Consider the following 20,689-nt stretch of genomic DNA (forward strand, 5'->3'; position numbering starts at 1 on the left):
CAATCTTAACCTCATGTGGATCTTGAAAATGGGTGAGGTTTTGAGCATAATTACATAGCTCTAATATGTTAGGAGAAACAAAAGATTTCAATACCATTCCTAAATATAAAGGCCTATCCAAAATAACGGGACAACAAGTTAATGTGTACTACGAAGATAACCTTATCCAGCTCCGGACGTCGATCATAGGCTTTGTAGTGCCATGCTATCCCCTTTTTAATCATCAACTCCTATCAAAACGACGAAATCCAAACATTTTATATATCACATTGTGTTAAGATGTTGTTGAAAAGACTGATACAGGAATCTGATCACACTACCTGGACGAAGATGTCGTTGCAATATACATCTCCCACGCACCTACCGTAACGATCTTCACCAAACACAAGCACTCTTAGACACTTGTTCTGCACAATTTTCACCTGTTCTTCCTTGGCTTCTTGTCCAAATGGCATTTCGTGCTCGGGTGCATCAATTCCCCTGTTTAAGCAAGTCCACACACATCAGAAATGTCTCAACAAACACCAAATGCATTCAAGAAATCACTACCTTAGCTGTATTCTGTATTTTTTGGCAAGAACCTCCTCATTTTGAAGTTTTATCACCCTGCATACAAAGCCTAATCAGCATCGATTTTCCGATCTCAACATTGATCTGCAAGCCAAGAGATAACACATATCCAACCTGTATCCTGCGTCAATAATAAGCTTGTGGAGTTCATCAGCATCACCATAGTTCCTCCGTGCACGAGCCTTAGCTTTTTCATCAGCAGCAACTTGGACTACCCTAGGAACATTAGCAGACTCTCTAAGGTCCGCAACACTTACATAGTTATTGTATCACCATCCGCCACAGCCCTCGGGTCTACCTGTGGACACACACCAATTGCACAGTTATTGAATCAGAAACAACTGCTGATTTCAGGCTGTAGCAAAGGTTGAAAGAAAACATCTTTCTTTTCTTACTGGGATAGTATGTAATTCGAACATGAAACCTTGAGGCTCGGAGGGAGGAGCCCAGGTGGTGAGCTCGGCCTAAGAGTGAGGCAGAGGAAGGCCATAGTAAGCTAAGAGACCCTTGAAAAGCAGAGCAACCAAGATTATAAATATCCACATTTTGCTACTAATCAGTATTGCAAAAATGGTTGTAATGCCATCAGCTTCCGTGCTTAAGAAAGGGAAAAACATGTCCATGCGCGCCTTAAGCAAACACAGCCGATGCGCGCATTTTGTGAATAAGCATGGTCACCGATGCTTCAAGTTTACAGTTTCAGCTACTTTTGCACTTTTTTCATTTTCATTATCTAATGCATAAAGGGCATTTTAGTCCAAAAAATGCAAAAACGTGCAAACTTCAAAATCCAGTGCAGAGAAAAACACGTGAATAGTGCTAGTGCTAAAAAATTTAAGTGCTTTTGCATGCACATGGTTGCTAATGCGCTAAGAAACCTCGACGTCGGCCTTTTGGTGTCTTTTGAGAGTCCGAATCACGAGGCGGGAGGCTTCTTCCGCCGATTTAGGTGGTGGTTTTGTCTCTCTCCAAGCTCCGGCTAGATTCTTGTACCTTTTATTTTCATTGTTGCTAACATCAATTTAATGCAAAGAAATAGATAAGTGAAACAAATTGATCGAGTGATTACCACTTGCATTGAGCTTTTCTGGATGAGACAACATGCTTACACAGTTCTCGAGGAACCTAAAATCCAGAAACACCAAAAATTAAAATTTCTGGTCTCTTTATAGAACACAAAAGAGATTTTGAATAAATGTCAGAATCGGGGTTACCTGGTTGGTGATTTCAAAGTTGTAAAGATCCTGGGCGAGGGCGGAAACTCCGACCGTGACGCCGCCGTGGTGGCCGCCGGAATCGGATCGTTCGCAGAGTTTGGCGGACAGAAACCTTAGAGCGTTCCCCATTTACAGATTTTTTTTTGTTTTATTTCGATTTGGGTGATTTTCGATTGACTTGAAAATGATGAAATATCTTGCAACCGCAGTTGGGGTATTGACCGGCTGCTACATGTTTTGTTGGGGTTTTGACTTGCTATTCAATGTTACTCCCACGTTCTCATCATAATTGTCACTCTTTTTTATTTTGGTCCGTCTCATAATAATTGTGACATTTCACTTTTATCATAAATGGTAATTAGGCCTCACATTCTACTAACTCAATTCATTCACATTTTATTATAAAATCAATATAAAAAAGTGAATCTCACATTCCACTTCGTCTCTCAAATTCTATTGGGGGGGGGGGGGGGGGGGAATTTGGGATGTCGCCGGTTCAAGAAACATCGGTTCGACTACTGGGGCCTTGAAATGTTTCTTCGTCGGGCTAGAATTGTAGTTGGTCTCGAAGCCTAGCTTGTGACGTCAAAAACTAATTCTATCGATAGATTGTTAAACTTAGTTGTTAGATTAATGTAATTAAACTTAGTTGTTAGATTTTTTTTAGAATCTATTGATAGATTATGTTGTTAATTGATGCATTATAGTATGATGATTGCAAAAAGAAGATTATATGTAGAGATTGAAGTTTGAAAGGGACAAATTTAAAGAACAAGTGTGATGCCAAACAATGAAGGAGGGTGTTTTGAAAAAAATCTTTTCTTAAAGATTGAAAAGTGTGTCACTCCAAATTGATGTTGATAAATTAGGCTTCAAAAATCGAATGCGAAAGTTTGTAATTGTGCCGTTGTGTGTTATAATTGGATTCAAGCTCTTCCATAACATCTTTAATAGTGAGTTGAAATTTGTTATCAATAGGATAAAATTTGAACTTCAATAAAAATTCATGATAATAAAGTACTAGACCTTAAAAGATTTATAGGACATTATTCGAAAGAAAAAGAAAACAAATTACATTAGAGCACACTCGTATAGTAAACTATGCTAGATGGAACTTGAGAAAGAAATGGGATTTGGAGGAATGGGAATCTCGACAGTCCCCTCCAACATTAGCAGAACTTTTTTCATTGCTGGACGCAGCGACGGATCATATTGAACACACCATATCCCTATCTTCACCATCCTCTCCACTTTCCTCACTTCCACCATCTCATCCCCCACCAGACTCCCAATCTTCTCCATTGCATAACACTCGTAAACCCATTCCTCAAGAATCGCCTCATCCTCACTCCTGCTATAGTCAACACACTTTCTACAACATATGATCTCCAGCAGCATCACTCCGAAGCTATAAACATCTGCTTTCACCGTGATCGCCTGCTTTTGGTACCACTCTGGCGCTACATAGCCATTAGTCCCTCTTATCTCAGTATACGTATTACTCTGATCTTGCTTAAGAAGCTTCGCCAGCCCAAATTCTGATATCTTAGCGCGCCAGTTATCGTCCATGAGTATGTTTTGAGGCTTTATATCGCAGTGAATGATCTGCGTCTCGCACTCTTGGTGCAGATACAGTATCCCTATAGATATATCTCGAGCGATATCCATTCGTTCCTCCCAGTTCGGCCGTTTCTCTTGATTCAAAAGCATGTCTGCAAGGGATCCGTTGCTCATGTACTCAAACACCAACAGTTTGTTGTCTCCATCAAAGCAGTAACCTAGGAGACGGACTAGGTTCCGGTGTGATACGGCTGTCCCGATATCACGTCCGGAGCCTGCCCCAGTATCACTCCCGGAGCCGGAGCGCTCCCCAACACACGAACAAGAGCCAGAGCCCGACGCAGAGCCAGAGCCCGATGCAGCAGCTAGGGTGAGTGACAGGGAGAAAGGGGAGGCAGCCCCGAAGAGGAACTTGAGGCCGCGGGACAAGCTACGAGCGCCGAGCAAGTTCCAGAATTAGGATGATGGGGTCTGTTTTAGTTAGCAAGTCTTTTTGTTTTTCTTTCCTTATACGTTTTTATTTCCTTTAAACATTATTTTTGTTTATTGAGTCGGGCCTGATTTATAAGCCCCGTTCGGGTTTTCTTTGTGGTTCTTTCCCGAATCGAATAGGATACGTCGAACCACCCTAGGGTCCTTAGTATAAAATAGGGTATTTCATCCATTACTTGCTATGAAATATTTTCCCTAAAACCTAACTTGTGAAACAAACTTTGATTATTCTTGATTCTCGTCTATTGTTGCCGCACGGAACACGTCCGTTCAACAGCAATCTGTTCAATTCTTCGAGCTCGTCGAAGAGCTTGATCGTTTCTGCATTGAGAAGAAGTCTGAAAATCGGGTCTAGCGGAGAACGTCCGTAACATCTGGTGCTTTCATTCCGATACTCGACTGCAACTGTGAAGACATTCTGAATGGCGTCGGACCTGCCACTGGCCGAATCAATATCGGCGCTGCACTTGGGACCGACGCAGCGGAGGAACGACGGCGAGGTTGGGGGGCGACAGAACCCGACTGACCCGGTCACGCTAGGGTTTGCGCAACTGAATGCGCGCTTCGATAAGATGGATCGACGGGTGGATAATTTAGAACGCCGACCGATAACTCATGACAGCCCTGAGGCGGAGTTTGATGAGGGCGATCAGGAATGGGAGGAATACCGTAAGCAGGATCGGAACCCACGTGAGGGCCACGACCGGCCATACCGACATCAGGCTAGAGGGCGTGGGCGACCAAATCGTGGGGGTCGCGGGGATCGCTTGATAGACGGGTTCAACCAGGGCCGTGGGGGCCGTCCTATGCAGCGCCGTGGTGAATACACATCGGGCCGCCGTCGCGACAATTGGGACCCTCCCCAGAGACACGACGAGTGGGATGATGAGGGGTACGACGATCGCACGGTAACGTGCTGGGACCCACCACAGCGCCGAGACCGATTGAACCTTCAGGGGTCGGAGTATTCTCCGGGCATGAAGATGGATGCGCCACACTTCGATGGCTCCGATGCACCCAATTGGATTTCACGCGTGCAATATTTTTTTGATCATAAACGGATCCCGGAAGCAGAACGCTTACACTATGTCGTCATGCTTTTTGATCCACCGGCTTCGGAGTGGATCTTCAACTATCGAGAGACCAATGGTTTTGTGACGTGGCCAGAATTCTTGATCGACGTAAGACATCGATTTGACCCTCAGAGCTTCAAAAATTACACGGGATTAATTGCCAAATTGGTCCAGACGACCACTGTGGCGGATTATCACGCGACGTTCGAACGTTATCTCAATCGGGTGACTGATCTATCGGAGTCGGCCTTAATTCCAATTTTCATTCAAGGCCTTAAGCAACCCCTGCAGGAGAAGGTAGAATTACAATACCCGGAGTCATTGGCAGAGGCAATGTCCTTAGCGCTGCGACTAGCAGCTACTCACGAGGACCGGCCACCTACGTCGTCTTACTCGCGCCGGCAATGGCCAGGCAGGGAGCAACGGCCTAGTACCGTCCCTATGACCAACCAGCCCCCGGCACCCCAGCCGCAAGACCCGCAAGGTCGTGAGCCAGACAAATCGCGCCCATACCCGATTCGGGTGTCCAATGCGGAGAGATCAGAGCGAGCTCGTCGAGGCCTTTGTTATCACTGTCCCGAAAAGTGGGTAACGGGCCACGTCTGTAAGGTTAAGTTGCTTTGCTATATGGATGACTAGGTTGAGGAGCCGCAAACTGCCAAGGCAGGCGAGCCGACCTCCGAGGATGAGCTGATTACTGCAGACTTATCACACCTCCACGCCTTGGATGGCCGAGGGAGCTCGAAACCATTCATTGTACCGGGGACGGTGGGCGAGACAGCCGTCAGGGTCTTGATAGACACAGGCGCGACTCTGGACTTCCTCCATCCCAGGATTGCGGAAGCTCTCCAATTGGATCTATCGCCGATTCGACCGTTCCGTGTACTAGTGGGTAACGGTGAATCGTTGCCTTGTACTCATATATCACGGGGCACAAAACTAACGATACAAGGTACATTGTTCTTGGTGGATCTCCATATTCTCGCCCACCACGGACCGGATGTCATTTTGGGGATGAATTGGTTGGAGTCACTAGGGAAAGTGTCAGCAGATTTTGTTAAAAAGACGTTGGAATTTACTCACGGAGGTCGTACAATATTTTTGCAAGGATTGATGCCGGGCCCGAAGCAGATCTCGTTACACTCGTTATATGCATTAACGGCCCAATTAGCTGACAACGAGTTCTATGAAATTGTACCGATTGACAGTACGCCCAAGGAAGGGGGCGCCGCCGGACAGGAGTCTTTCCCTCCCGACCTGCCGTCAGCAATTATGGAGGTATTGTCGGCACACAAGGCCGTCTTCGATCAGCCCCGAGGCGTACCCCCGCCTCGTCCTTTTGATCACAGGATTCATCTCTTGCCTGGAACGAGACCGGTTAATGTTCGACCTTACAGATATCCTTACTTTCAAAAGACCGAAATTGAGAAGCAGGTACGTGACATGTTGGAACAGGGCATTATTCGCCACAGCCATAGTCCTTTTTCGTCGCCAGTATTACTGATCCGTAAGAAAGACGGCACGTTTCGCTTTTGCATAGATTACCGCGCTCTCAATACGGCGACCGTTCCGGATCACTTCCCTATACCCACGGCGGAGGAGTTATTTGATGAACTAGGTGATGCAAAATACTTTTCAAAATTGGATCTCCGCTCTGGTTATCATCAAATTCGTATGAGTGAGGGTGACATCTTTAAAACGGCCTTCCGGACCCATGATGGTCATTTTGAGTTTCTTGTGATGCCCTTCGGCTTGACGAACGCACCCTCCACCTTCCAGGCGGCTATGAACAAAATTTTCCAACCGCTACTCAGACAATGTGTCATTGTCTTCTTCGATGATATCCTGATTTACAGCCCAACCCTCGAGTTGCATGGCCAGCACTTGGAGGCCGTTCTGGAGCTGCTTCACAAGAATAATTTCTTCGTCAAACTGTCGAAGTGCTCATTTTGCAGTATCACGGTGGAGTATTTGGGGCACATTATTGCCGACGGCCAACTCAAGGCGGACCCCTCAAAACTCAACGCGATGACGGCATGGCCGACTCCGAGGACGGTGAAACAACTTCGCGGTTTTTTGGGGCTAACAGGCTACTATTGACGATTCGTCGCACACTATGCTATGATAGCAGCCCCCCTAACGGATTTACTTAAAAAGGAGGCCTTTCGATGGTCGGCCGAGGCCGAAACGGCTTTTGCAGCATTGAAAACAGCGATGACGTCCGCACCAGTTCTACAACTACCAGATTTCACTCTGCCCTTCTGTGTAGAAACTGACGCTTGTGAAGTAGGCATTGGCGCAGTCCTAATGCAGCGCAATCATCCTGTTGCGTTTTTTAGCAAGAAATTGGGCCCAAGGAGGAAAATAGCCTCGACATACCATAAGGAATTGTATGCTATCGTGGAGGCAGTGCAAAAATGGCGACAATATTTGTTGGGGCGCGAATTCATTATACGGACGGATCAGCGGAGTCTAAAGGAATTATTACAACAGGTTGTACAGACGCCGGACCAACAATTGTATGTAAGGAAGCTAATGGGCTACAAGTTTGTGATAGAGTATAAGCGGGGGATTACGAATAAGGCAGCCGACGCTCTGTCCCGTCAACACGACGCCGAGGGTACCCAGGCCGACGACAACCCGAGCTCCGCCGCAGATGTCGTCGAGATGTCCGCCGAGGGTCCCGCAGCTGTGGACCAACTGCTGGTCACGGTATCCAAGCCCGTGCCGGACATAATGCGCGCACTGCAACACGAGACGGCATCCCGGCCAGAGTTAGTGGAGTTGGTGACCAAGATCAAATCGGGAGATGCCCCGCCACACTTATCATGGGCAGATGGTCTCATATACTATCATCGGCGGGTGTTAGTAAGCGCGGACTCCAAGGTAAAACGAGCATTGCTGACGGAACATCATTGCTCCCCGATTGCAGGACACCCCGGACATGAGCGAACTTTTCGCCTTCTGGCAGCAGGTTTTTTCTGGCCCAATATCCGTAAAGACGTGGTGACCTTTGTAAATGAATGCGTGGTGTGTCAGTCCACGAAGTATTCGACCCGAAAACCAGCAGGTTTATTACAGCCGTTACCAGTCCCCTCGCAAGTATGGAAGGATGTGTCGATGGATTTCATCACCGGGCTTCCGCAATCTCGGGGATATACGGTCGTCATGGTGGTGGTAGATAGGCTTTCAAAATATGCTCACTTTGCCCCATTGCCCGCCAGATTCGATGCCCTACGGGTCGCACAACTCTTTGTGAATACGGTTGTCCGACACCACGGCTTCCCCAAGACCTTGGTTTCGGATAGGGACTCGGTTTTCCTAAACGCCACTTGGGAGGAGATGATGCGTTTGAGCGGCACGAAGCTTCATTTTTCGACAGCCTATCACCCACAGTCGGATGGCCAGACGGAGGTCCGCAATAGGGGATTGGAGCAGTATCTGCGAGCGTTTACAGCGGAGAAGCCATCAAAGTGGGCAAATTTCCTGCCTTGGGCGGAGCTAGCCTTAAATTGTTTTCATCACTCGGCGTTAGGAACGTCTCCTTATCGCGCCTTGTATGGCAGAGAGCCGCCATTGCTAGTGGCGTCACCGCCGTCAGCTCGAACCCCACCTAACGTGGCAGAGATCATTCGGCAACGGGGGGAGTTATTGGTGACCCTACGTGGGAACCTTTTAAGAGCACAACAGCGTATGGCGAATGTGGCCAACCGTCACCGCCGCCACCTGGAGTTTGAAGTGGGGGATGTCGTATGGCTTAAACTGCAACCTTACCGCCAGCACTCGGTGGCGAAGCCGTTGTCGGCAAAGCTCGCACCACGGTACTATGGGCCTTTTGAGATCGTGGAGCGAGTCGGCCCGGTGGCTTACAAATTGCGACTCCCGGAGGGTAGTAAAATCCACAACGTGTTTCATGTGAGTCTATTGAGGGAGTTCGTGGCGGGAGATGGTGATGTGGATGGAATTAAACTCCCACCTAATTTTGTGGGGGGTAGGCCGGTGGTACGGCCAGTGGCAATATTAGAGGAACGAGTGAGCTGGCGCGACGGACGACCGGAGAAACAGGGCCTAGTACAGTGGGAAGACGACGAGTCCACACCTACGTGGGAGCCAATGGAGGCAATAGGGCAGCAGTTCCGTGACGTTCACCTTGTGGACAAGGTGATTTTTAACGGGGGAGGGGTTGATACGGCTGTCCCGATATCACGTCCGGAGCCTGCCCCAGTATCACTCCCGGAGCCGGAGCGCTCCCCAACACACGAACAAGAGCCAGAGCCCGACGCAGAGCCAAAGCCCGATGCAGCAGCTAGGGTGAGTGACAGGGAGAAAGGGGAGGCAGCCCCGAAGAGGAACTTGAGGCCGCGGGACAAGCTACGGGCGCCGAGCAAGTTCCAGAATTAGGATGATGGGGTCTGTTTTAGTTAGCAAGTCTTTTTGTTTTTCTTTCCTTATACGTTTTTATTTCCTTTAAACATTATTTTTGTTTATTGAGTCGGGCCTGATTTATAAGCCCCGTTCGGGTTTTCTTTGTGGTTCTTTCCCGAATCGAATAGGATACGTCGAACCACCCTAGGGTCCTTAGTATAAAATAGGGTATTTCATCCATTACTTGCTATGAAATATTTTCCCTAAAACCTAACTTGTGAAACAAACTTTGATTATTCTTGATTCTCGTCTATTGCTGCCGCACGGAACACGTCCGTTCAACAGCAATCTGTTCAATTCTTCGAGCTCGTCGAAGAGCTTGATCGTTTCTGCATTGAGAAGAAGTCTGAAAATCGGGTCTAGCGGAGAACGTCCGTAACACGGTGATACATCTTCCCAATCGTCTTTAGCTCCGTCTGGAACTCTACCTCTCCTTGTGCGAAATCCTTCTCCAACCTCTTCACCGCCACCATTTTCTTGCCATTCTGCATAACCCCTTTGAAAACCGTGCCAGATGCTCCTCTCCCCAACTCTTCCTTGAAGCCATTTGTTGCTTCCAACCGATGCTCGAATGTGAATACTTGCAGTGAAATGCCCTCGGCAAAGTTAGCTTCATCATCCTTACTGATCTTCTTGTAGTCCTTCCGTTTCTTGTTAGCGAAAAACAGAGAACTCAACAAGGCCAAGACGCCTATAGACATAAGCACAATGCCGGTGATGAGGTAGTCACTACGCCATTCTTTCTTGATGATTCACTTATGGTCGGAATCGCCTCCCATGTCGGGTACAATGGCTTTACTAACGCGAACAAGAGCCAGGTTTGAGTTATGCAGAGACCTTCTTCTGAATCTTAACGGAAGCCTCTGCTTTTTGCATTCGCCGTCTTTAAAGAAGGCTGCTTCGCAGCTGCAGTCATCGAGGCATGCTTTGCTGCACTCTTTTTCACTTATCATCATTTTCAAACTCTCATACGAGTCATCCTCCAATTCTGTGTTTTCGATTATTTTCATTTCGTACTTGAGTCTAGCATCAACCATGGGACAGCCCTGCATGGAGAAGGTTCTAGAACATCCGGCTGTGTTGTTGCCGGAATGAGCAGAGACGAAACCGGGAAGACACTGACATTCCGGCACACTATCAATCAGAATGCAGAAGGAGTTGACACCGCAGAAACCTTTGGGTTGACACTCGTCATAGGTGGAGGACCATCTCCTCGTCCTGATGTGATCATCAAGAGACAGAGAGTAGATGCGGAAGATTCCTCCGACGTCGAGCCTCATGAGATTGACGTATCCCTGTGTAGGGAATCCACCATCGCATATAATCTTCAGAGGCAAGCTACCGTTGAGCAGATAAAGACGGCCGTCGCTGTCGAGGTTGAGAGAGACGTTACTACCTGCTCCGTTTGTGCCTGTTGCATTGTTGGAAAGCTAAGTTGAAGTGTTCCAAAGAGGATGTGGAGTCCCAACATGTTGGAAGTGTATAACATTTATTATGGAGGGTTCCAATAAGTATAGTTCCTAGAACATTTATATCTAGAGTCCTATATAATGTATCCTCCATGTACTCTCAAACAATCAAGTAAATAAAAACATCTTTCTTCCTATCTTTCTTCATGGCATCAGAGCAGAGTAAAATCTGGCTCAGAAAAGATTCATCATAGCCAAGGAACCATACCAATCACGGCCAAGAGGCTGCCCAAAAATCCCTACACATAAAACATGTCAGGATCAGATTCCGAAGGAGAAAATAAACCCACAATCAAAACATCCAAGATGAAAACAAGGAAGCACGTCACTGTTGCATTCAAACTAAATGGGAAGAACTATCCTTTATGGGCCCGACTAATGAAAGTCGCGATAGGAAGCCGAGGAGGGTATTCCCACATCAAAGATCCACCGCCAGAACCAGAGAACCCCGGGTATGCCGAATGGGAGGACACTGATCTCGTGGTGTTTTCGTGGATCATCGACAACGTCGAAAATGACATAATTGCCGACTTTGCTCACCACCAAACCGCAAAGGCAATCTGGGACAATCTCGATGTAACGTTCGAAGGCAAGAAAGATCCGTATCTTATATACGATCTAGAGGATAAAGCCATCGCACTCCGCCAAGGAAGTCTGGATCTCGAAACCTACTACAGACGAATCCACGGACTGTGGATCAATGTAGATAGGTGTCGAAAACAACCGGTGGATTGTTGCGACAAGGGGGTCAAGCAGTTCCGAGAGTTCTCAAACACCATGAGGCTATTCAAGTTCCTCACTGGACTTAACCCTGAGTATGATACAATTCGAATGGATATCCTCAAAGAGGAACCTTACCCCTCAGTCGAAGAAGCTTACGGAAGGGTCCAGAGGGAGGCGGCTCGATTGAAGATCATGCCACCGGCATCCTCGACACCTACCGAAGTTCCTGGCGTTGGAAGCGCGATACATCATCGGGGGAGATCGGCTACGGGTATGGAGCACAGAGAGACCGGCCAATCAATCGAGGACCACCGCGACCGCCACCCACCAGAGCCAATCACCAAGACGGAGGAAGAATCGACAAAACCAAGCTATGGTGTTCACATTGCGGGAAAAACAAACACACGAGAGATACCTGCTTCCTCCATGTGGGATTCCCCGAATGGTGGGACGAAAAACAGAGGGCACGAGCACAAACGAAGTTCGCTGCCGTCGGAATCGGCGAAACAAGGCAGGGGAATCCCCAAAATCAACCCAGAGAAGGACCAAAGGGAGGACCGAATCCAGGTACCCCAAAATACCCCGGTGATAATGGCGGTGGCAGCAGTGGCGGCGGAGTTCGGGTTGGAAATTTCGTCGAGAGAACGGAAACTCAGATCGAGAGACAGAAATGGAATGGAGGCGCAGCAATAGGAGGTATCGGGTTTGGTCAAGGATCAAACCCTAGATCTTATTGCATTTTAATCCCCAGAATATGAAAGTCATGCAATTTAGTCCGCCACTTATTGATAATCCCAAATGTGACCCCCCAGATCTGGATATTTGCGAAACCAACCCCAAATTCCCTAGAAAGTCCGACTTACACCCCCCAATTAGCCATATCTCCACACATAATCGGTTTACACCGTTGATGAATTTTTCCGCTGCTTTATCTGTAAAAAATACAAAAAATGTTGATAGGAAGGGATGGATTTTTGATTGTGGTGCCACAGACACTATGACACTAGAAAGATCTGATTTTAGTAATTTTAAAGAGGTTACTAAAACTTACATTAGAACTGCCAATGGGGAATTCATTACTGTAGCAGGGGCAGAAACCATAAGAATTTCCCCTACTCTTCGATTATCAAACTGTCTGTTTGTCCCTAGCCTGTCTCAGCGGATAATGTCAGTAAGCCACGTAACAAGGGAATTAAATTGTACACTGCTAATGCATCCAACTTTCTGCATCTTACAGGATATTCAGACGAGGAGGATCATTGGGCGTGGCACTGAGGATCGAGGACTCTACTACGTGGATGGGGTAGCTCAACATGGCAGTGCGATGCTGGCTCACGGGTCCACGAAAGAGGAGGCTTGGCTGTGGCACAGAAGACTAGGACACCCGTCTCATGGTTACTTTAAACTTTTGTTCCCAAATTTTTCTTTACCTAAAGATTTTTCTTGTGAAACTTGTGTTTTGGCCAAAAGCCACAGACAGAGTTTTAAACCTTCAGATACTCGTATGAAATCCATGTTTGATTTAGTGCATGCTGATGTGTGGGGGCCGGCACCTGTTATTGGGGGTAGTGGATTTAGATATTTTGTTACATTCATTGATGATTGCACGAGAATGACTTGGATCTATTTCTTGAAACATAAGTCAGAAGTAATTGACAAATTCATTCTTTTTTTCCATATGATACACACCCAGTTCCACAAAACCATAAAAATTCTTCGTTCAGATAACGGGAGGGAATTTGTTAACACCGCTATGTCCAATTTCTTTCATAAACAAGGTCTCCTTCACCAAACATCCTGTGCTTATACGCCCGAACAAAATGGGGTAGCTGAGAGAAAAAACCGAACCATTCTGGAAATGACCCGTGCCCTTATGATTGAGTCCAACGTCCCAAAATTCCTTTGGCCAGAAGCCGTTGCAACCTCTATCTACCTCATAAACAGACTACCCACCAAAATTCTAAAAACCAAAACCCCCCTTGACATCCTTTCCCAACAAGCCCAAATACCAGAATCCCTTAGCATGCCACCAAAAGTCTTTGGATGCACTGTCTATATTCATATCCCTAAACATGAAAGAACCAAATTTTCCCCTTGCGCAACCAAATATGTCTTCGTGGGATATGAGGTCAACCAAAAAGGGTATAGATGCTACGATCCAAACACTAGGAAAATCATCACCACCATAAACTGTGACTTCCTTGAAACCGAGTTCTTCTATAAACACCACCTTAACAGTCAGGGGGAGACATCCGAAAGTAATTATGGGGACTGTCTAAGTTGGTTTGTGCCACTTCCAAGCCACTCGATTGAGGATCCACCCGAGACGGTTGTCACTGTCGCCGAGCAGGCCCCTCCAGAGTCTCCTCAACCGCGCCCATCTGACCCTCCTTCACCAATATCCGAGGTATGTCCGGAACCAATCTCTGAGGAAAGTTCTACAGTTAATACTAACAATGCAGAAACTGAGGATAATACTGTAGACAGTGATACCGGGAGGTATGTTCTCCCTCCACGAAGTACTCGAGGAATTCCTCCGAAGAGATACTCTCCGGAGAGGATTGGAAAGAAAAGCAGATATGGAGTGGCAAACTTTGTTCAAGGCAATCTGACGAAAATGGCCCGAGCATTTGAGGCTGCATTATATGAAGAACAGGAGATCCCGCAGACTGCTGAAGAAGCAATGAAGTACAAACACTGGAGAGAAGCTATGCTTACCGAGATGAAAGCCTTGATGAGGAATGATACTTGGGTGAAAGAAAAACTGCCAGAAGGAGTGAAGGCTGTGGGATGTAGATGGGTGTTCACTATCAAAAGAAGGCCAGACGGGTCAATCGAACGATATAAGGCCCGACTAGTAGCAAAGGGATATACTCAAACATATGGAGTCGATTATTCCGAGACTTTCTCCCCAGTAGCAAAAATCAACACCGTACGAGTATTATTCTCGATTGCAGCAAACAGAGACTGGCCTCTCCATCAGTTCGATGTCACGAACGCATTCCTACACGGTGAACTACCAAAGCCCGTGTTTATGGTTCCTCCCCCAGGGTTCACTAATGAATTTATGACTGGAGAAGTGTGCAAGCTGAAAAGAACGCTATATGGGCTGAAACAGTCCCCGAGAGCCTGGTTCGGCAGGTTCACCGAAGTAATGAAGAAATATGGGTACCAGCAGAGTAACTCAGATCATACATTATTTCTCAAAAAAAGGGGAGGAAAGATCACGTGTCTCATCATCTATGTCGACGACATGATTATCACAGGAGACGATGAAGAGGAAATAGGTGAATTGAAAAAGAACTTGTTCACAGAGTTCGAGATGAAAGACCTAGGCCTCCTCAAATACTTCTTGGGCATTGAAGTCTTGAGATCAAACCGGGGAATCTTCATAAACCAAAAGAAGTATGTGCTTGACTTGCTTGCAGAAGTGGGAATGATAGATTGCAGACCTGCCGACACTCCAATAATACAGAATCATGGATTACAAATACGTGAAGGAGGAAAGCTCACCGACAGGGGGAGATATCAGAGATTGGTAGGAAAACTCATCTACCTTTCACATACTCGACCAGATATAGCATATGCAGTAGGTGTCGTCAGCCAGTTTATGCACTCACCGCAGGAAGATCATTGGGAAGCTGCCATAAGGATCGTTCGATACTTGAAAGGAACGGCAGACCATGGGGTGCTGTTTGAAAAACATGGTCACTTGGAAGTACATGGGTTCACTGATGCAGATTGGGCAGGAAACCCGAATGATAGAAAGTCAACCGCCGGGTACTTCACTTTTGTAGGAGGAAACCTTGTCACTTGGAGAAGCAAGAAACAGAAGGTGGTTGCGTTATCAAGTGCAGAAGCAGAGTTCCGAGGCATAAAGAGTGGCCTCACCGAGATATTATGGTTAAAAAGACTCATGGCTGAACTTGGTCTTCATTCATCACAACCTTGTAAGTTGTTCTGTGATAATAAAGCTGCGATTAGCATCTCAGAAAACCCGGTTCAACATGATAGGACTAAACATGTGGAGGTGGATCGACATTTTATAAAGGATAACATTGAAGCCAAAATTGTCGAGTTACCGTTTGTTAAGTCCGAAGATCAATTGGCTGACATATTGACTAAGGCAGTGAATTCGAAGTCGTTCCGAGAAGCACTTGACAAGTTGAGTGTTGGAAATCCCATCACTTAACTTGAGGGGGAGTGTTGGAAAGCTAAGTTGAAGTGTTCCAAAGAGGATGTGGAGTCCCAACATGTTGGAAGTGTATAACATTTATTATGGAGGGTTCCAATAAGTATAGTTCCTAGAACATTTATATCTAGAGTCCTATATAATGTATCCTCCATGTACTCTCAAACAATCAAGTAAATAAAAACATCTTTCTTCCTATCTTTCTTCATAGTAAGCGTAAGGCGCTTCGTCGGGCACGTTGAAAGGATACTGCACGAGGTTTCCATCGTCCTGCATCTTCAGCCTGAAAATCCCTCTCCCGTGGTCGGTCTCAGAGGCGCTGGCCGGGGAGGAGGGTGTCTGTCGGGTGGTCGAAGCTCTGCCAGATTATTCTTGAATTTGAATCGTAGAGAACAAAGTTGCCGTTGTCGAGCATTGAGGCGGACGCGATGGCTGTGGAGAGGTTGATGACGTCTACGTCTTGGCCTTGCCTCCGGCGCAGGATTAGGTGTCCCTCGGGGGATAGTAGAAGGGAGACGGTGTCGTTGGGGACGGTTGGATTGGTGTCCCTATTGGCTGTCCAGACTACGGTTTTGTCGGGAAGAAAGATGCCGAAAGCGTAGGTGTTGAGGTGTTGGGGGAAGAATCCGAAGGCGAAGACGCCGGAGGGGGAAGGCCAGGAGGAGTTGGGAGTGATGGAAGAACCTAAGGTGATGTTGGATGATCTTATTTGAGCTTCTGCTGCTGAAGATATCAGAAGGAGAAGCAAGATTGTTAGGATGGACATTGCTGTTTGTATGTGTACTGCTTTGCTGCTGCTTCTATTTTGAATTGATTAAACTCAATAGTTTACTTTCTGTTTTTGTGTAAGAATATGGTAAAGAAAAAAGTTTTGCGAAATATTTCTCTCTAGTGTTCAATTTCTTTTGTGTTTTCAATTTAAGTCTTGGGATCTTAAACACATTCCACATAATTATCATTAAATTAAAGTCTTGGTCTTAAAGAAATTCCACATAATTATCATTACGTCTTGGACTTGAAGTAATTATCTTTAAAATAGAAAAAAATTCTAAAACAGTGTGAAAAATAGGAAAATTTTCTGAAAAAATCAGAGATCTTTTTGTAGTCGGAGTAATTCACTCATTACCGTGGAATCCTACTTGATAATTTCGTTGCCTCTTTGCTAATATCCCTGCTTTTCTTTCTATATGAATAAATAAATATTTCACAAATGAAAATTAATATTATAATCTAGAAACTGATCACAACAAACAGAAAGGAGGGTTTGTAGATTCCAAGCATTTGTGTAGAAAAATAAAGGGTTTTGATTTTTTCAACATTTTGAAATTAATTAGACGTTAAAGAAGACATGATTAAGAAGTATTTTGTAAAATAGAAAATTATAGTATTTTGAACTTTTCAGGATGAATTTTTAGATATTCAGATTTTTTATAATTAATAAAGTAAAATATAAATGGGTATATCGGGATATGATGGGTATAGTTATATGCTTATATTAATTCTAGTTTTATGATTAGAATTAATCCCTACATGCATAAGAAAGATGATTAATTTAATTTTTGGCTCTTATAGTAGTAAAGATGTATGAAATGAAACAGTGATTATGAATTATAGATTTTTATAATAACACAGTTATTTTACTTTATTACAAGAAAGCTATTAACATCCATTTATTCCAAGTATATGTAAGACCAAGACATCACGGAATTGACAGCACTAAATTTGTTACATTTGTAGAACTAGTTTTACCATCCGTGCTATGCACGGGCTAAATTATCTTCAGGAAATAATAAAATATGTTTTTTTAAAAATAAAATATTGTTGAATTTTTTGATATTCATCAATAAAAACGATTGAAATATTGTATAAATATGATTATTAACATTTCAAAATCATACTTTTACTACTACATCTATTAATCTATCGATCTCCTATAACGGAAAGATATGAGAGAAAGAAATAGAAATAGAATAGGATATACAAACATAAGATTGATAGTTACTAAACACAAAAATAAATTAAATACTTCTTATAAATTCGAACAACACATAGAATTCAAACATCTTCTTAACAAAAACGTTACAAACATCTCTCTAAAGCAAGTAATTCATACATTTTGAAAGACTTCTTTGCATACAACATTAAGAGTAGAATCACTTCTACTATCAATCTCATCCCCACAAACAAAAAATCTTCAATCCTTCACGACTTGTGACTCTAGATATAGCAACATAAAGTTGTCTATGACTGAAGACCGGTTTTTTAAAAAATAATCCAACATGGGACAATGATTGGCCTTGACTTTTGTTAATGGTCATTGCATATGACACAGCCAGAGGAAATTGGCGTCTTTGGAATTTGAAAGGTAGCCTTGGATCAGACGATATCAATGACATTCGCGGAATCAGAACCTTATCACCAATATTATGACCCCCCAAGACACGCGCCTCCAAAACATAATCACCTAAACGGGTAATTATCAATCTAGTGCCATTACACAAGACCAGCAAGATGCAGAACATTCTTAGAAAGAAAAAGAGAGAAAAAACATTAGAGCAGACTTGTATAGTAAATCAAGCTAGGGGGAACTTGAGAAGGAAGAAGGTCTTGGAGGTATGGGAATCTCCACAGTTCCTTCCAACATTAGCAAAACTTTCTTCATTGTTGGACGCAGCGACGGGTCATATTGCACACACCATATCCCTATCTTCACCATCCTCTCCACTTTCTTCTCCTCCACCATCTCATCCCCCACCAGATTTCCAATCATCCTCGATGAATAACAGTCGTAAACCCAATCCTCGAGAATGGCCTCATCCTCACTCCTGCTCCAATCAACACACTTCCTACAACATATGATCTCCAACAACATCACTCCGAAGCTATAAACATCTGCTTTCACCGTGATCGCCTGCTTCTGGTACCACTCCGGCGCTACATAGCCCTTAGTCCCTCTTATCCCAGTATACGTATTAGTCTGATCTTGCTTCAGGAGCTTCGCCACCCCGAAATCTGATATCTTAGCACGCCAGTTATTGTCCATGAGTATGTTCTGTGGTTTTATATCGCAATGAATGATTTGCGTCTCACACTCTTGGTGTAGATACTGTATTCCCCTCGATATATCTCGAGCAATCTTCATCCGTTCCTCCCAGCTAAGCCGTTTCTCTTGATTGAAAAGTATGTCTGCGAGGGTTCCGTTGCTCATGTACTCAAACACCAGCAATTTGTTGTCTCCATCAAAGCAGTAACCTAGGAGCCGGACTAGGTTCCGGTGATACATCTTCCCGATCGTATTCAGCTCTGTCTGAAACTCTACCTCTCCTTGTTCAATTTCCTTCTCCAACCTCTTCACCGCCACCGTTTTCTGGCCATTCTGCAGAACCCCTTTGAACACCGTGCCGGAAGCTCCTCTCCCGAGCTCTTCCTTGAAACCATCCGTTGCTTCGGAGAGATGCTCGAATGTGAACGCTTGCAACGAAATTCCCTCCACAAAGTTGGCTCCGTCGTCCTTATTGATCTTGTTGTAGTCCTTCCGCTTCTTGTGAAACAAGATCCCAGAAATTGACAATGCTAAGACGCCTATAGACATAAGCACAATACCGATGATGAGGATGTCTATACACCGCTCTTTCTTGTTGATTCTTTTACCTCCAATGTCGGGTACCACCGTGTTTGTATTGAAGCGAATGAGAGCCATGTTTGAGTTTCCCAGAGACCTTTTGCCGAATCTTAATGGAAGCTTTTGCTTTCGGCATATGTTATCTTTGAAGAAAGCTGCTTCGCAGTTGCAGTCATCGAGGCATGCTTTGCTGCACTCTTCTTTACTTGTCATCTTGTCCAAAATCTCATACGAGTTATCCTCCCATTCGGTGTTTTCGACTGTTCTCATATCGTCCGTTTTGGGACAGCCATGTGCCGAGAAGTTTCTTGAACAGCCGGCTGTGTTGTTGCCGGACAGAACAGAGACGAAACCGGGAAGACACTGACATTCCGGCGCATTATCCATGAGAATACAGAAGGCGTTGACCCCGCAAAAACCTTTTGGATCACACTCGTTGTCTGTGGAGGACCATCTCCTGGTCATGGTGAGATTATCGAGTGAGAGAGAGTAGATGCGGAAGATTCCTCCGACGTCGAGCCTCATGAGATTGATGTATCCCTGCGTAGGGAATCCACCATTGGATATATTCTTCAGAGGCAAGCTACCGTTGAACAGAGAGAGTCGGCCGTCGATGTCAAGGTTGAGAGAGATATTACTACCTGCTCCGGCTGTTACTGATGCATAGTAAGCGTAAGTCCCTGTGTCCAGCGTGTTGATAGGATACTGCACGAGGTTTCCATCGGTCTGCATCTTCAGCCTGAAAATCCCTTTCCCGTAGTCGGTCTCTAAGGCGCTGGAGAAGAGCTCTTTCCCTGGCTGGAGGCGCTGGCCGGGTAGGAGGGAGTTGGTCGGGTTGTCGAAGCTCTGCCAGATTATTCTTGAATCAGAATCGTAGAGTACAAAGTTGCCGCTGTCGAGCATTGACGCTGATGCGATGGCTGCGGAGGGGCTGATGACGTCTACGTCTTGACCTTGTCTCCGGCGCAGGATTAGCCTGCCGTCAGTAGATAGTAGCAGGGAGACAACGTCGGCAGGGACGGTTGGATCGCTGTCCCTATTAGCAGTCCAGACGACTGTTTTGTCGGGAAGAAAGATGCCGATGCCGTAGCTGTTGACGTTTTGGGGGAAGAATCCGAAGGCATAGACTCTGGAGGGGGAAGGCCAGGAGGAGTTGGAGGAGGGTGTGAGGGAAGAGCCTAAGGTGATGTTGGATGATCTTCTTTGAGCTTTTGCTGTTGTAGAAATGAGAAGGAGAAACATGATTGTGAGGATGGACATTTCTGTTTGTCTGAGTACTGCTTTGATGTTTTCGCAGCTTATTTATTGATAAAATATGACTTTTTTTTTTCCTGAATAGATGGAGT

The 20,689-nt window shown here is 45.4% G+C and overlaps 2 protein-coding genes and 1 pseudogene across 2 annotated transcripts; all 3 read right to left on the reverse strand.

Annotated features, from left to right (window-relative positions):
* Positions 1-68: 68 nt before the first annotated feature.
* Positions 69-1,922, reverse strand: LOC121764011 (annotated as a pseudogene).
* A 969-nt stretch (positions 1,923-2,891) lies between these two features.
* LOC121764473 (G-type lectin S-receptor-like serine/threonine-protein kinase LECRK2) lies at positions 2,892-10,038 on the reverse strand. The gene is made up of 2 exons (XM_042160486.1): positions 9,720-10,038; positions 2,892-3,598 (listed from the first exon to the last, which is right to left on the reverse strand). The coding sequence occupies exons 1-2, from the start codon at positions 10,036-10,038 to the stop codon at positions 2,892-2,894; spliced, it is 1,026 nt and encodes a 341-aa protein (XP_042016420.1).
* Positions 10,039-17,984: 7,946 nt separating this feature from the next.
* LOC121764474 (G-type lectin S-receptor-like serine/threonine-protein kinase LECRK3) lies at positions 17,985-20,603 on the reverse strand. The gene has a single exon (XM_042160487.1). The coding sequence runs from the start codon at positions 20,601-20,603 to the stop codon at positions 18,300-18,302; it is 2,304 nt and encodes a 767-aa protein (XP_042016421.1). The 3' UTR covers positions 17,985-18,299.
* Between the last annotated feature and the right edge of the window lie 86 nt (positions 20,604-20,689).

The sequence above is a fragment of the Salvia splendens genome, chromosome 14, assembly GCF_004379255.2.
Source record: "Salvia splendens isolate huo1 chromosome 14, SspV2, whole genome shotgun sequence".
NCBI lineage: Eukaryota > Viridiplantae > Streptophyta > Magnoliopsida > Lamiales > Lamiaceae > Salvia > Salvia splendens.

Coding starts and splice junctions, on each gene's coding strand:
- LOC121764473 (XM_042160486.1), bottom strand. CDS start 10,038: ATGTCTATAGGCGTCTTGGCCTTGTTGAGTTCTCTGTTTTTCGCTAAC. Junction 3,599..9,719: donor GATTGGGAAGATGTATCACC/GTGTTACGGACG, acceptor ATATCGGGACAG/CCGTATCACACCGGAACCTA.
- LOC121764474 (XM_042160487.1), bottom strand. CDS start 20,603: ATGTCCATCCTCACAATCATGTTTCTCCTTCTCATTTCTACAACAGCA.